This window comes from Diorhabda carinulata, chromosome 7 (genome assembly GCF_026250575.1).
Source record: "Diorhabda carinulata isolate Delta chromosome 7, icDioCari1.1, whole genome shotgun sequence".
Taxonomy (NCBI): domain Eukaryota; kingdom Metazoa; phylum Arthropoda; class Insecta; order Coleoptera; family Chrysomelidae; genus Diorhabda; species Diorhabda carinulata.
Window position 1 is genome coordinate 13,874,056 of NC_079466.1, and position 13,590 is coordinate 13,887,645.

The 13,590-nt window shown below is 33.2% G+C and overlaps 2 protein-coding genes across 2 annotated transcripts in view; one reads left to right on the forward strand and one right to left on the reverse strand.

Annotated features, from left to right (window-relative positions):
* Positions 1 to 13,590, forward strand: part of LOC130896821 (uncharacterized) — a 193,308-nt gene that overhangs the window by 78,159 nt on the left and 101,559 nt on the right. Inside the window, exon 4 of the mRNA XM_057805150.1 lies at positions 7,105 to 7,309. Coding sequence (XP_057661133.1) covers positions 7,105 to 7,309 — 205 coding nt within the window. The remainder of the gene's footprint in view (positions 1 to 7,104; positions 7,310 to 13,590) is intronic.
* Positions 1 to 13,590, reverse strand: part of LOC130896823 (scoloptoxin SSD14) — a 92,403-nt gene that overhangs the window by 55,866 nt on the left and 22,947 nt on the right. The gene's annotated exons all lie outside the window — the stretch shown is intronic.

Genomic DNA, 13,590 nt, shown 5'->3' on the forward strand with positions numbered 1-13,590 from the left:
CATTTATAGGTTTCATAGAAAATGACGGAAAAACCCTTAATATTGAAAAAAAAAATGTCTAACTTCGTCCCAAATTACACGATATTTTTATGTTTAATATTTAAAAAACAATAAATTGTTTATAATTTTTTTTCTTATTTTTGGAACGCGTTTTTGTCAAAAAAAACTGAGATGAGGGATTTTTAGTTCAATGCTTCTTCTTTCCAGCGCGACTTTCTAAATGATAATAGGACCATCCGGTGAACAAGAACGGCCCTTTGAAAAAAAGGGCCTCCTATGGTTTAATTGCCATTTTGCAAAAACTATTGGGGCCACAGGGCCCATTTTCACAGCATTGATTAAGTACATTGAGATCTTGGTTTTCAGTGAATAAGAAACTTTTATATTTAAAATCAAATAAATTATAAACAATTTAAAAAATTAAAAATTTTCTCCTTTCGGTCAAGTTATCTAAGCAACAAATTATCGAAATTTAATTTATAAAAGCTTATTTTAAAGATTTTCCAATTCCCCACAATATTAAGTAGTAACAAAAACGATTTTTGCATAGGTTCAGCGCAAAACGCAAAAAACAAAATTTGTACCGATTTTTTGGCGTTTTTATTGTTCAAAAAAAATTACGCACAGCCAAAAATGTTGAATTTTATGCACATAACTTTTATTTAACACCTAGAACACGATGGCTTTTTTTTTCCTACGATTAATTTTGTCACGTAATTTCGTAAATGCCCTGGCCTAGTAGCTAAATATCTTAAAGTTGCTGAAAATCTTTCGTCCGGCGTGATTGCGTTTCACTATTAACGGAGTTACTAAATTTAAAAGTTTATCCACGTCCATTCGTAAATAGTTTTGAAAATCACGACCATCATCACAAGCTAATTCCCTAATTAAATTTATATGTGAATAACTAGATCGCAGCAATAACCACTTTTTACACCATACAGATCCTTTTTTTCTCAGTTCTTTTCCAAAAATAATTCAAGCTGCGTTTGCTAATAATAATTGACGTCTTCTCGACACTTTTTTAGAGAAATGAAAGTCTGAAGTAATGAAAACTCTGTACAGACATTCTATCAAAATGTTTGCGTAAATTTTTTCACTCCGACTTCATAGTTTGCACATATATCTGTACGAACAAAAGTCTGTATCGTGTGGACCCACCATTGAAGTGGATTTTTATCAAACATTACAAGAAAGGACAGCCCTCAATCCAAATTTTTTAAGAAATTAGAAGGTTTAACGTTAAACAAGCGGTGATCTCTACTTAGATAGAAGGTGTTGTAATTGATTAACCATTTTCCGAATCGATGGATTGGTAGAGGTGCAGAAACTCCGATTCATTGGCCTCCTCGGTGGTGCGATTTGAATCCCTTGGATTACACAGTTTGGTCGCATCTTAAAGTTAATACTATAATAATTGGAAGACTGAATCCAACTTCACTTTAATTACCTCATAACTGGTCTCCCAACGGTTTAGAAGATTAATGGATTCTTTAGAAAAAAAGATACGTAAAAATGGAGGACATTTTGAACATCTACTCTAATTGTATTCTATTTTATGTTATTACCTTTTTTTCAAATTCAATTTTGTATTTGTTTTTGAAGCTACTTAAAATACAATGAATGAATATTTGAGACGGCGTTAGTTTTGTTCAAAGTGGGTGCCACGCGTGCTTTTAATCGACCAAACCACCACGAACTGATGATTCTAAGAAGTAGAAACGTAGAAAGACTCAAATATCGACTATTACATGGTATTACTGGTTTTTTTGATAGACGAAATCGCGAAAAAACAACTCCTTTTGAAGAAGCATCCTTATAACAAATCAATGGGCTTCAAACGTCTTTCACGTCCGGTATTTCCTCTAGATCTATCCCTCAGTGATCGCTGGATATCAGTTTTGTGCTAATTAGGAGGTCATTTATGAATTTTGAGGTAAAACACAACTCAAAGTTATCAAAATCAAATTCTATGTAAAAAAAATTTCAGCCCACATGATTTTGTGTATTCCTCTTTTTTCTGTCGACGAATATATTTATGGAAAATAAAATACGATGGAATATAATGTAGAGGAGAAGTTTCAGCATAAAATAGTTTCGAAATAATCGTAAATCTTTATGGGGAACACGAAAAAAGTCCAGCAAATGGAAAACATTCGGAAGATAAAGTATATCTACATTTATAATTGAAAAGAACCTCATTGATAATTTGAGGGAAAATTTCCATTTTGCTCGTATTTAAAAAGTTTGTTAGACACTAAGTGGAAAGTTGAATGGAAAAGCACTTCAAGAAAGACGGCGAGCCGGCCGGGGTTCTTCTCTCTTTGTGAACGTCTCTTCACTTGCAAATGAGCCGGGCCTTTTTCGAGACCTTTTCTGGATCCAACAAAACCGACTTTTTCCAACGCTTTTTTACCACCAACTCACTTTTAATAAAGCAAAATTTATTGCCTGCGCAAAAATATACCGGGAAAATTCATATCGTTGCCTTTACCTTTTTACTTTGTTTTAAATAAAATAAATCTTCGTGTTTTTTTTTCACGCCTCGTATTATTGGAACAGAAACATTAAAAGCTCCCGTTAACCAGCTCTCTCCACAGTTGATTGCGTGAAATTCGTTTCTAATTTGAATTAGAGGTTAATTACTCAATACTGAGAATCGATTAAAACCAGTGATGGTGTTAGAGCATACTCAGTGTAATTTCCAAATCGATAGCACCATGATGAAAGAGCTGTACGAAGAGGTGGACAAAGATCACTCGAAATTAATCCTATATTAAGAACATAACGTCGTCCAAGTACGGGTGATAATTTTGTACATCGTATTTAAGCTCAAATAGCAGAAAGCCTCATTGTAATTCAATAATAAAGTCATTATATGAACTCAATTTTGTTCAATTATTTCGTAGAAATTTTCAAAATTCATATACTATAGAAATTTTAGTATAACCAAACAATTTTAGGTTATATATAGCTCCAAACATATTTTTTTCACATTAAGATATTATTCTAATCATTTTTGTTCTTCACAACATCCTTTGAATATAATTAAGACTCTTTTGGACTAGAAAGTTACACTAGGCAACGAAAGAATTATTAATTTTGTCCTCGTGGATAAGATTATGTAATTTGTAATTCTTACAGCGAAACTAAATGGAAAAGGAGAAACAAATTTGAGTCGCGTCACATTTTTTGAGAAATGAATTAATTGTTTTGAAAAATCTTAATTAATCATGAAACCCCCGTTTTATTATCAGCATTTGATTATGATAAAACCAAAGCAGCAACTTTCAAATATGCACAGATTAACGATTGATATTTGCTGTTTTCTATCTTTTCCAACACTATCTTTATAATGTCGTATCTTGTCTAATTTTGTATGAGATCAGTAACCTCCAATCGCTTAATCAGTTGCAGTACTTGAGGACTAACAAGAGCTGTAACTTCTGTTTCGATTTCTTCACCATAAACTGGACAAAGCACATAAACTTATTGCTCTTTTATAATGTTAATTCCTCCCTCGACTGTCCAACTCGCATAATAAAAAACAATATTTTGTGGAGCTAATTTTACTGTCCAAAAACCAAAGCAACTTCCAAATCTGCTCAGATTTACCATTGATATTTGCTGTTCTCTATCGTTTCTGAACTAAAAGTAGTGATGGCAATTTATTTTCTTTATGAAGTAGTACAGCTTTCTATCATACTTGAGGAATCAATGAGGACTCAAATCCACTGACCTATGTTCAAAAGTCAATTCTACCATCGAGTCCTCAATTCCATTACAGCACTTTATGTCGTTTTCTTCAGAAAACAAATCTACTGTTTCAGTCTTGAGCTTAACACGCTTTTTCTTTAGGCAAATCCAAATCTTGTATGAGATCAGTAACCTCCAATCGCTTAATCAGTTGCAGTACTTGAGGACTAACAAGAGCTGTAACTTCTGTTTCGATTTCTTCACCATAAACTGGACAAAGCACATAAACTTATTGCTCTTTTATAATGTTAATTCCTCCCTCGACTGTCCAACTCGCATAATAAAAAACAATATTTTGTGGAGCTAATTTTACTGTCCAAAAACCAAAGCAACTTCCAAATCTGCTCAGATTTACCATTGATATTTGATGTGCTCTATCGTTTCTAAACTATTTTTATAATGTCGCATATTTCTTCTGAATGAGCTCTACTAAAAGTAGTGATGGCAATTTATTTTCTTTATGAAGTAGTACAGCTTTCATACTTGAGGAATCAATGAGAATTCTCAATTCCACTGATCTATGTTCAAAAGTCAATTCTAGCATCGAGTCCTCAATTCCATTACAGCACTTTATGTCGTTTTCTTCAGAAAACAAATCTACTGTTTCAGTCTTGAGCTTAACACGCTTTTTCTTTAGGCAAATCCAAATCTTGTATGAGATCAGTAACCTCCAATCGCTTAATCAGTTGCAGTACTTGAGGACTAACAAGAGCTGTAACTTCTGTTTCGATTTCTTCACCATAAACTGGACAAAGCACATAAACTTATTGCTCTTTTATAATGTTAATTCCTCCCTCGACTGTCCAACTCGCATAATAAAAAACAATATTTTGTGGAGCTAATTTTACTGTCCAAAAACCAAAGCAACTTCCAAATCTGCTCAGATTTACCATTGATATTTGCTGTTCTCTATCGTTTCTGAACTAAAAGTAGTGATGGCAATTTATTTTCTTTATGAAGTAGTACAGCTTTCTGTCATACTTGAGGAATCAATGAGGACTCAAATCCACTGACCTATGCTCAAAAGTCAATTCTACCATCGAGTCCTCAATTCCATTACAGCACTTTATGTCGTTTTCTTCAGAAAACAAATCTACTGTTTCAATCTTGAGCTTAACACGCTTTTTCTTTAGGCAAATCCAAATCTTGTATGAGATCAGTAACCTCCAATCGCTTAATCAGTTGCAGTACTTGAGGACTAACAAGAGCTGTAACTTCTGTTTCGATTTCTTCACCATAAACTGGACAAAGCACATAAACTTATTGCTCTTTTATAATGTTAATTCCTCCCTCGACTGTCCAACTCGCATAATAAAAAACAATATTTTGTGGAGCTAATTTTACTGTCCAAAAACCAAAGCAACTTCCAAATCTGCTCAGATTTACCATTGATATTTGCTGTTCTCTATCGTTTCTGAACTAAAAGTAGTGATGGCAATTTATTTTCTTTATGAAGTAGTACAGCTTTCTGTCATACTTGAGGAATCAATGAGGACTCAAATCCACTGACCTATGCTCAAAAGTCAATTCTACCATCGAGTCCTCAATTCCATTACAGCACTTTATGTCGTTTTCTTCAGAAAACAAATCTACTGTTTCAATCTTGAGCTTAACACGCTTTTTCTTTGGGCAAATCCAAATCTTGTATGAGATCAGTAACCTCCAATTGCTTAATCAGTTGCAGTACTTGAGGACCAACAAAAGCTGAACTTCTGTTTCGATTCAACACCATTAACTGCAGAAAGCACATAAACTTCTTTCGAATGAGGGAATGTTTTTGTTACAGAAGACACTTTCGTGTATTTTACCGTTTCCTTAAATTTCCTTGAAAAGCCCTTGATATTGGACAAGCTTATGTGATTGATAGACGAAGATCATATAAAAACTATACCTTGGACATCTTTAAGTCTTTTACCTAATGGAATGTAATACATGTTTTTGTATAATTTGCTCTTTGGATCTTACCTATTTCAAGACTATTGTCTTTTTGTTAGAGCCAATGGAAGAAATGACACAAAACTGATACATTTTTACGAGGAACGAACGAAAAATAAATTACGAGGAACATAACCTCCAAAAAGCCGAAACAAATATTGATTTCGTGATTTATAGGATATAGGATATATAAGAATCGGTCCTGGGGAACGAATATAAAATCAGCAACAACAGAGACGGATCCAGGCATATTTTATTCTAAAAAAAACTTTTTAGAGTATCAGAAAATAGAACGGGAACGAAGTTTGTACATACTTCAACTGCACCTATATGAAAAGAATCTGCAATATTCATTGTACTATTATTTAATGTGGTTTCCAGATAATCAAGGTATTTTTCATGAAGAGATACCACAGGTTTAACTTTTTCTTTTACATATAAAGCAAACAGGACACTTACTATTATTTGGTATTATCACAAAATGATGTTCTCTAAGTTTGATGTTGAACACAGAATTGTCGTTCATTACCAGATATTTTTCTTCTTCCTCCTCTTAAATATTCTTTGAAGTTCTTTCCTGAATCTTGCAATGAGTTCGTGTTGTTTGCTTATGCTAGACCATCTCTCTTAGTAATATTTCTTGACTAAATTGAAGATAGTTCTGCATTATCAATCTCCTTGTCTCAGATCTTTCCATATCTTGTTTTCTTTAGAAGTACTGGCGTCCAAAGTTACTTCGCTGTCGTTTTTTACTGGTCTTCTCAATTTATCTGGTTTATTTGACTTTTTCACTGCCCCACCTTATACATTTCTTTCTTTTGATGGTATGTCTTTGTCTATTGTAGACCATTTGTATGTTACATCCAAAAGTGCTATTTCGCGGTGGTTTATGGCTTATTGTATCAACAAAAGCCATAATCTCTTCGACTCCATATATCAATTGAAATATTGATGTCTTCCTTTTTACCAATGTTTTCCTCCGATTCCCTTTTGCTTGGTTATTCTTCACTATCATCTAGTGATTCTTTTAAATACTGTGTGACTCCATTTTTCCTTCTTTATTACCAATTATATATATACCTCTTCATAAGGTGCTTTCTGATTTTGCCTTTTACTTCTTTCTTGATTCTTTTTCATATCATTGTTTGCTATCTGCATATATTTCTTTAATTTCTCTTCATTATAATATTCCTTTCTTTTTTCTTTCACTTTCCAACACATTTTTTCTAATTTCATCTTCTTCTCCCTGGTGCATTCTTCTTCCATTTCCACGACGCAAGGTTTTGAATTATATGGAAAAACAAAGTATAAGTTTGAGGTATTTCCAATCAAATTTCGTGTTTCAAATTACCCCATAATTTTATTTTGTTAATTATGAGACGAAAAAAATAGAAAAAATTTCGCAATTTCCAGATCTGGTGGAATTCTCAGCAATATACAACAAAATCGTCGAGCAGCCGGGGATGGTATGGATGCGGAAATGAACGATCCCGAAATCGTATTCGAAATGTCGTCGTCTACAGGTGTGCCTAGTGGACAATTGGGAATTGTGGGGGAGTGTCAGTGTCCATGTGATCACGTTATTTACAATCAAACGGGTTATTCTGGTTGCTTACAAGTAAGTTCAATCCAGTTTATACTAAGCATGTTAATGGACAGAGATATTTTATTGGAAATGTATACAGTATGTTTATAATACACATTTTCTATTAAATTCATAAATATAGATATAAAAGACAGTTTCCAATAACGACTGCCGGTTTTTATTGTTGAAAAACAGTTTCTAATGACAAATGACAGTTCACTTTTTGAAAAACAAGTCTCTAGCGACAATTGACGCAATTTCTACGACAAACGGCAACTTAGTTTTCGCAAAAGCTGTGTCTTACGATAATAGACGTTTTGTTTGCAGGAAAAATCATTCTCTAACAACAGTCGCTTTCCAATTTGAGCACCCAATCGATCACGTGGTTCAAACCCACGTTCCAAATTGTTTTTAAGATCTGTGCGTCGAACACAGTGCTTTAAAGACAAACTCCAGAATTGACATTATTTGGGCGGTTTCTATTTGTTTCTAGTGAGAAATGACAGCTTGACTTTCATGAGAAATAGATTTCAATGACAATTCACAACGGAGTTTCTTAGAAAACAGTTTCCGACGACAACTGACAGCTTCTTTTGAAAAACAGTCACTAACGACAAATGATGTATTGTTTTGTTGAAAGACAGTTTCTAACGACAATTGACAGCTTGGTTTTTGGAATGACAGTATCTAACGACAAATGACAGCTTGTTTTTGGTGAGAAATAGATTTCAATGATATTTCACAACGGAGTTTTTTATGAAAACAGTCTCCGACGACAACTGACAGCTTCTTTTGAAAAACAGTCACTAACGACAATGGATATATTGTTTTGTTAAGAAACAGTTTCTAAGGATAAATGACAGCCTGGTTTTTGGAAAAGACAGTATCTAACGACAATTGACTGCTTGGTTTAATAAAACAGTCTCTACAACAATTGACGGCTTGTTTTTGTGAAAAACAGTCTCTAACGATAAGTGACAGGCTGGTTTTTGAAACAAAAGACAGTGACTAATAATAATTGATGCTTTTTATTTGTAAAAAACAACCTTCAACAGTTCTTTTTGTGAAAAACAATTCCTAACGAAAATTTGTTGTTTGGCTTTTGAAAAAAATAGTCTATAACGATGATTGGCTTTATTGGATGTGGAAAATAGGCTCTTATCACAAATGACAATTTTTTAAAAACAATCTCTAATAGTCCCTTTTTGTGGAAAACAGTATGATCTTGATTTCTGGAAAAAATAGTTCCTAACGACAACTGACAGATTATTTTTGTAGAAAACATTCTCTAATGAAAAACGGCGGTTTTTGTTTGTTAAAAAAAAAGATCCCTTTTGTGAAAAACAGTGGCTAACGACAATTCAGAACTTGATTTATGGAAAAAATAGTCTCTAACCATAATTGGCTATTTGCTTTTGTGCAAAACAGTCTCTAATGACAAATATCGGCTTCAATTCATGGAACACAATCTCTTGCGGTTCTTTTTTGTGAAAAACAATATCCCTAACATTCGCTAATGACCAATGCCAATTTGTATTTGTGATAAAGCAATCTCCAATGGCTTATTTTTGTGGAAAACAGTCTCTAATGACAAATGACGACTTCAATTGAAAAAAAAAACGGTTCGTTTTTGAGGAAATCAGTGGGTAACGACAATTTAGAGTTTGATTTATGGAAAAAATAGACTCTAACGATAATTGGCTTTTTGCTTGTGTGGAAAACTGTCTCTAATGACAAATGACGGCTTCAATTCATAAAAAACAATCTCTCACGATTCCTTTTTATGAAAAACAATGTCTAACGACAATTGAGAGCTTGATATCTGTAAAAAATTGTCCATAGCGACAACTGATGGTTTATTTTTGTGAAAAACAGTCACTAACGAAAATTTGTGGTTTGGTTTTTGATACAAAAAACAGTCTTTAACTAAAATTCAAAGCTTGAGTTTTGGACCGAATGGTCTGACGATAATTGGCTTTTTCTTTTTGTGGAAAACAGTCTCTAACGAAAATGACGGTTTCAATTGAAAAAAAAACAATCTCTGACGGTTCTTTTTTGTGAAAAACAGTTACTAACGACAATTTAGAGTTTGATTTTTAGAAAAATTTGATTTTTAGAATAATTGGCTTTTTGCTTTGGTGAAAAACGGTCTCTAGCAACAATTGAAAACAATAAAACAGTGTCTAACGACAATTGACGGTTTGCATTGGTAAAAATAGTAATTATACCTTTTTCTATCTTATAAGGACAATTTCCAATCGGAAATATCACAATAAACAGTTATTTATGTTATTTTTTAATTCTAAATAGATTAGGGATGGATTAAAGTGAGAAACGGAATGATTAGTACATCAAATATTGATAAAACTAGTAACTCATCTAGCAACTAAAAACAATAATGTTGCAAGATTTCTATTCCTTCGTTTCTATTAGTACGAATTTGGTGACAAAGAGCATCACATTAATAAACGCCAAGAAAAACTCTGACTGAGTAGCCGGGATTGAAAGTTATCGAGTTAGTTTTCCATCGGTCACAAGAAAAAAAGAAAAGATGTTTTCTTCAGGTGAAAGATTATCCGAATGAATGCATGCTATTGTCTGATTCGATCAAAGATTATATCAGCATCGTCGCTTTCAATTGCTTTCACAATTCCCTCCGAATCTCTCTTTCAGGATTTCTGGTCGAGTGGTTTTTCTAAAATATGTTGACGGCGGGCCGTTTCAAAGCTAACATAGATATCCTTTCCAACTGTGATGTATTGATTTTAAATTGAAAAGGGAATATCTTTATCATATTGTGATGGGATTTCTTTTTTAATTTCTGGAAGAAAATTAATCGTATTGAATTCTTATTTACGAAAAGTTTTAGAATACCTAATATATAGAGTGTCTCAGAAGTAATGACGATTTTCATAAATGAAAAGTCATACATTTTGAACTCTATTTTCTTTAAATCATTTTCTTTTTGTTCGTTGAACTTGGAGTGGAGGACATATTTAATGAGCAAAAAGAGGTGAATAGTTGATTTGAGCGGGGAATTGTTCAGGTTAGGATCGAAGAATGTTGTGGTATTGAACTCCTACTACAGCCAGCACCTAGTCCTGAACTAGCACCGCCTGATTTCTATTTATTCAGATATATGGCGAAATTTTCGCTTGGGAAGACAAAGATGTTCAGAAAGTGGTTCCATAATTTTTTGCAACTAAGCCCAAAGGATGGTTTTACCTACCTAAATGTTGAATAGTGAAAATTGGAAACAACCATAAATATCTTGGTATTATTTCTCTGTTATAATCTTGCTGACCAGAAATGACCAGAAATGATTTTGGTTTTCAATTTTTTGTGCTTTTACGTACATTTTTCACAGAAAAAAATTACTATCTTTAGAATTTTGTCCATCCTTCTCTTTGTCAGTTTTTTTAAACACAGGTGAAAAACTGTCTTGAGAAAAGGTCCAAGAAATAAGAAATTAAAGTGAAATTGCGCATTTTTTGTTTTAGTTCGCTAAAAGTTGATTAAATTGTACCTATATTTGTTTATCCCTTGTAGATCTGCGCCAAAAATTTTACTTAATGGTGTACAAATGTACCCCAGAGCTTTCGAGCTACGAACACGTGCTTCAAGTTGGTATCCTTCTCCAACCGTATCGCTTCGATTTCTCGACTCAACTGACTCACGTCGCGCCCAAAGCACTCGTTTTATATGATTAAGGAAGGTTTTAGTCTAGAATCGAAGCGCGTGGAAGATTCTATCGTTTTCGACCAAAATAAATAATATTTCCCCTTGCTGCTAAAAGATGGCGATACTGTCTTTTTATCTCGCTTGTCTAGGCACTTGAAATTACTTATAAACATCCGTAGACTTGAAAGTACGAGGAATGGAATGAAGTCTAAAAGCTCCAAAAAAACATGATTCTTCTTTCTGTGATACATTGCGATCGCGGGCGTTATTGATACGGTCCAGGGCGGTTTCCGGCCCCTGGGCTGGATATCGGAGTCAGATATATGGTCTGCAGACTAATTATATACACTATAGACATAAATCATAAACCAATCGACTTTATGTTACAGCAATTTGAAAGCAACTGACATTATAAGGATATGCCGAGGATATGTCTTCGTGGGTAATCCCCTAAAATTCCAGGGCGTTTGTCTATACATTTCAATAAATAGAATAACTTGAAAAGAGGTATAAGAGTACCCCAACAACAAACAAAATTTTTGTTCAAAAAATATCACGTTATATAACAACTTGTTCTCAAAGGAAAAGATGACTCTATATAATCGTTAAGTAGTAGTTAAAATATTCTCTAGAGGGCGCCACACTAAATTTTTCTACGCGGACGCTCTACAATCTGATTGAGAACATTTTTAAAATTTGTAAATCGACTGTATTGAGAGCTGTATAACTACTAGAAATGACATAAAGTTGATAGAAATTCAATTAAATGAGAATAATATAAAGTCATTACATAACGAAGTTAATTAAACCAGTTTAAACTGAAATATAATGACGTGTAATGGAGAAATTTCCTGATAAAATATTACTTGTGTATTTAGGATCAAGTAGAATTTACTTTTGCTCTAATTAAAGGGCTTATATTCGAGGAATTTCTCATTCTGTCAAGTACTAATCACAATATTCGGTTTTTCTAATGTAGCAAAACTTTATACAGGATGTATCTTGAATAAAAGAGACGATAGACCCCGTTTTAAATAATTACAAAACAATGTACGAAGTTTGACAAAATCCCGCTTATCCTTTCAGCGATTATCCATTTTTTTATGAAGAATTGGTCACTATAATGTAGATCTACTTAAACTTTTATCTATGAAACATTAATTTGTTATAGTTAAAAAGCTGGTAGATAAATGAAACTTGTGTGTCACGTGGTTATAGCAGAGCCAATCAAATCATAGTGTTGTCCACTCCACCAGCTGACGATAAACGCTTTCTCTCTCTCATAACTTACAGGTATAAAAACTGTCAATTTGACATTTGTTTATTTGCAAATATCAACTGTCCAAGTTTCAGCGTGCATCAAATTCATTTTTTTTTCACAAAAAATTATTTATAAACGCACCTGGCAATATTTTAGAACATCATCTAGCTTGTCGATTCTTAATTTTGTTCAGTATCAAGCTACAAGATATGAAAAATCTGAAATGCACCAATAACATTCCGTTTAAGGGTTGATGATGCGTCCCCAAGCACCAGCCAAGTATTCGATTTTGTGTTTTGACATTATTAGAAAAAAATTACATAAAGTTTCTTGTTGCATCAATTTTAGTTTGGTTTCTACGATGCAGTAAAATGCATTTTCCTAAATGCCGTTTGTAAATTTTTAACAGTTCGCATGAACACGAAATTTCAAAAAAACCCTTAGAAAAAAACAGAAAACAAATCCCCCGTTTTGTTAGAACTCAATGTCCACTAAATCATCACACTGTGACTCTAGGACACAAATGAAAATTGACTTTATGACTAAAAAAAATAGAGCCCTTAGGAAACGATTTCCAGATTAACTTTCAAGAACTGACAGCTCCAGGGCAATCCTAATCTGGTATGTATGGAAATTTTGGTCTTCATAGAAAATTCTCCTCATAGAAAAATATAGAATTTATCAATGTTCTGAGCTGATCTAATGTGCTAAGAGACTCTAGCTTTTATCTATGACAACAAACGACAGCTTGTTTTTCTCATTAAACCGTCTCTAATTCTATGAGAGTACAATTGCTCTACTTTCATTGAATCTCTCTTTCTTTATTAAAATTTAAGGAAAAAACACATTTAATGAGCAAAGAGAGATCGATTTGAGCTGATTGTCTCATTGTGCGTGGTGGAATTATGAAATCTCTTACAAAGACAGTCTCTAACGACAATTGACGGCTTAGTGACAGCTTGGTTTTTACGAAAAACAACATATGATGTCCTGATAGCTCCAGCACAATCCTCATCTTGTATGTGAGGTCTTCTGTCTTCATAGAGAATTGATTTCCGGTCCAGAACATTAACTGAATGAAAGCAATTCCGGAAGACTACCTGTGAACATTCGGCTTCACTGGTAAACGCAATTTTCTCTTCTGCAATTCGATCAAGAACTCATAAGCAACATCTAATTCACGCATCGTATTTGTACCTTGGAAGAATCCAAGAAAACATTTGTTTGACTTAAACTTGAATATTTAGCATTTTCAGGCACTTTTTTAGGGATTTTTTAATGCTAATACCAATATCAAGAATTCATTATCTTCAACGTTGATGTCATCGTCTTCTTTTGCTTCATGTTAGCAATATTACATATAGAAATCTTG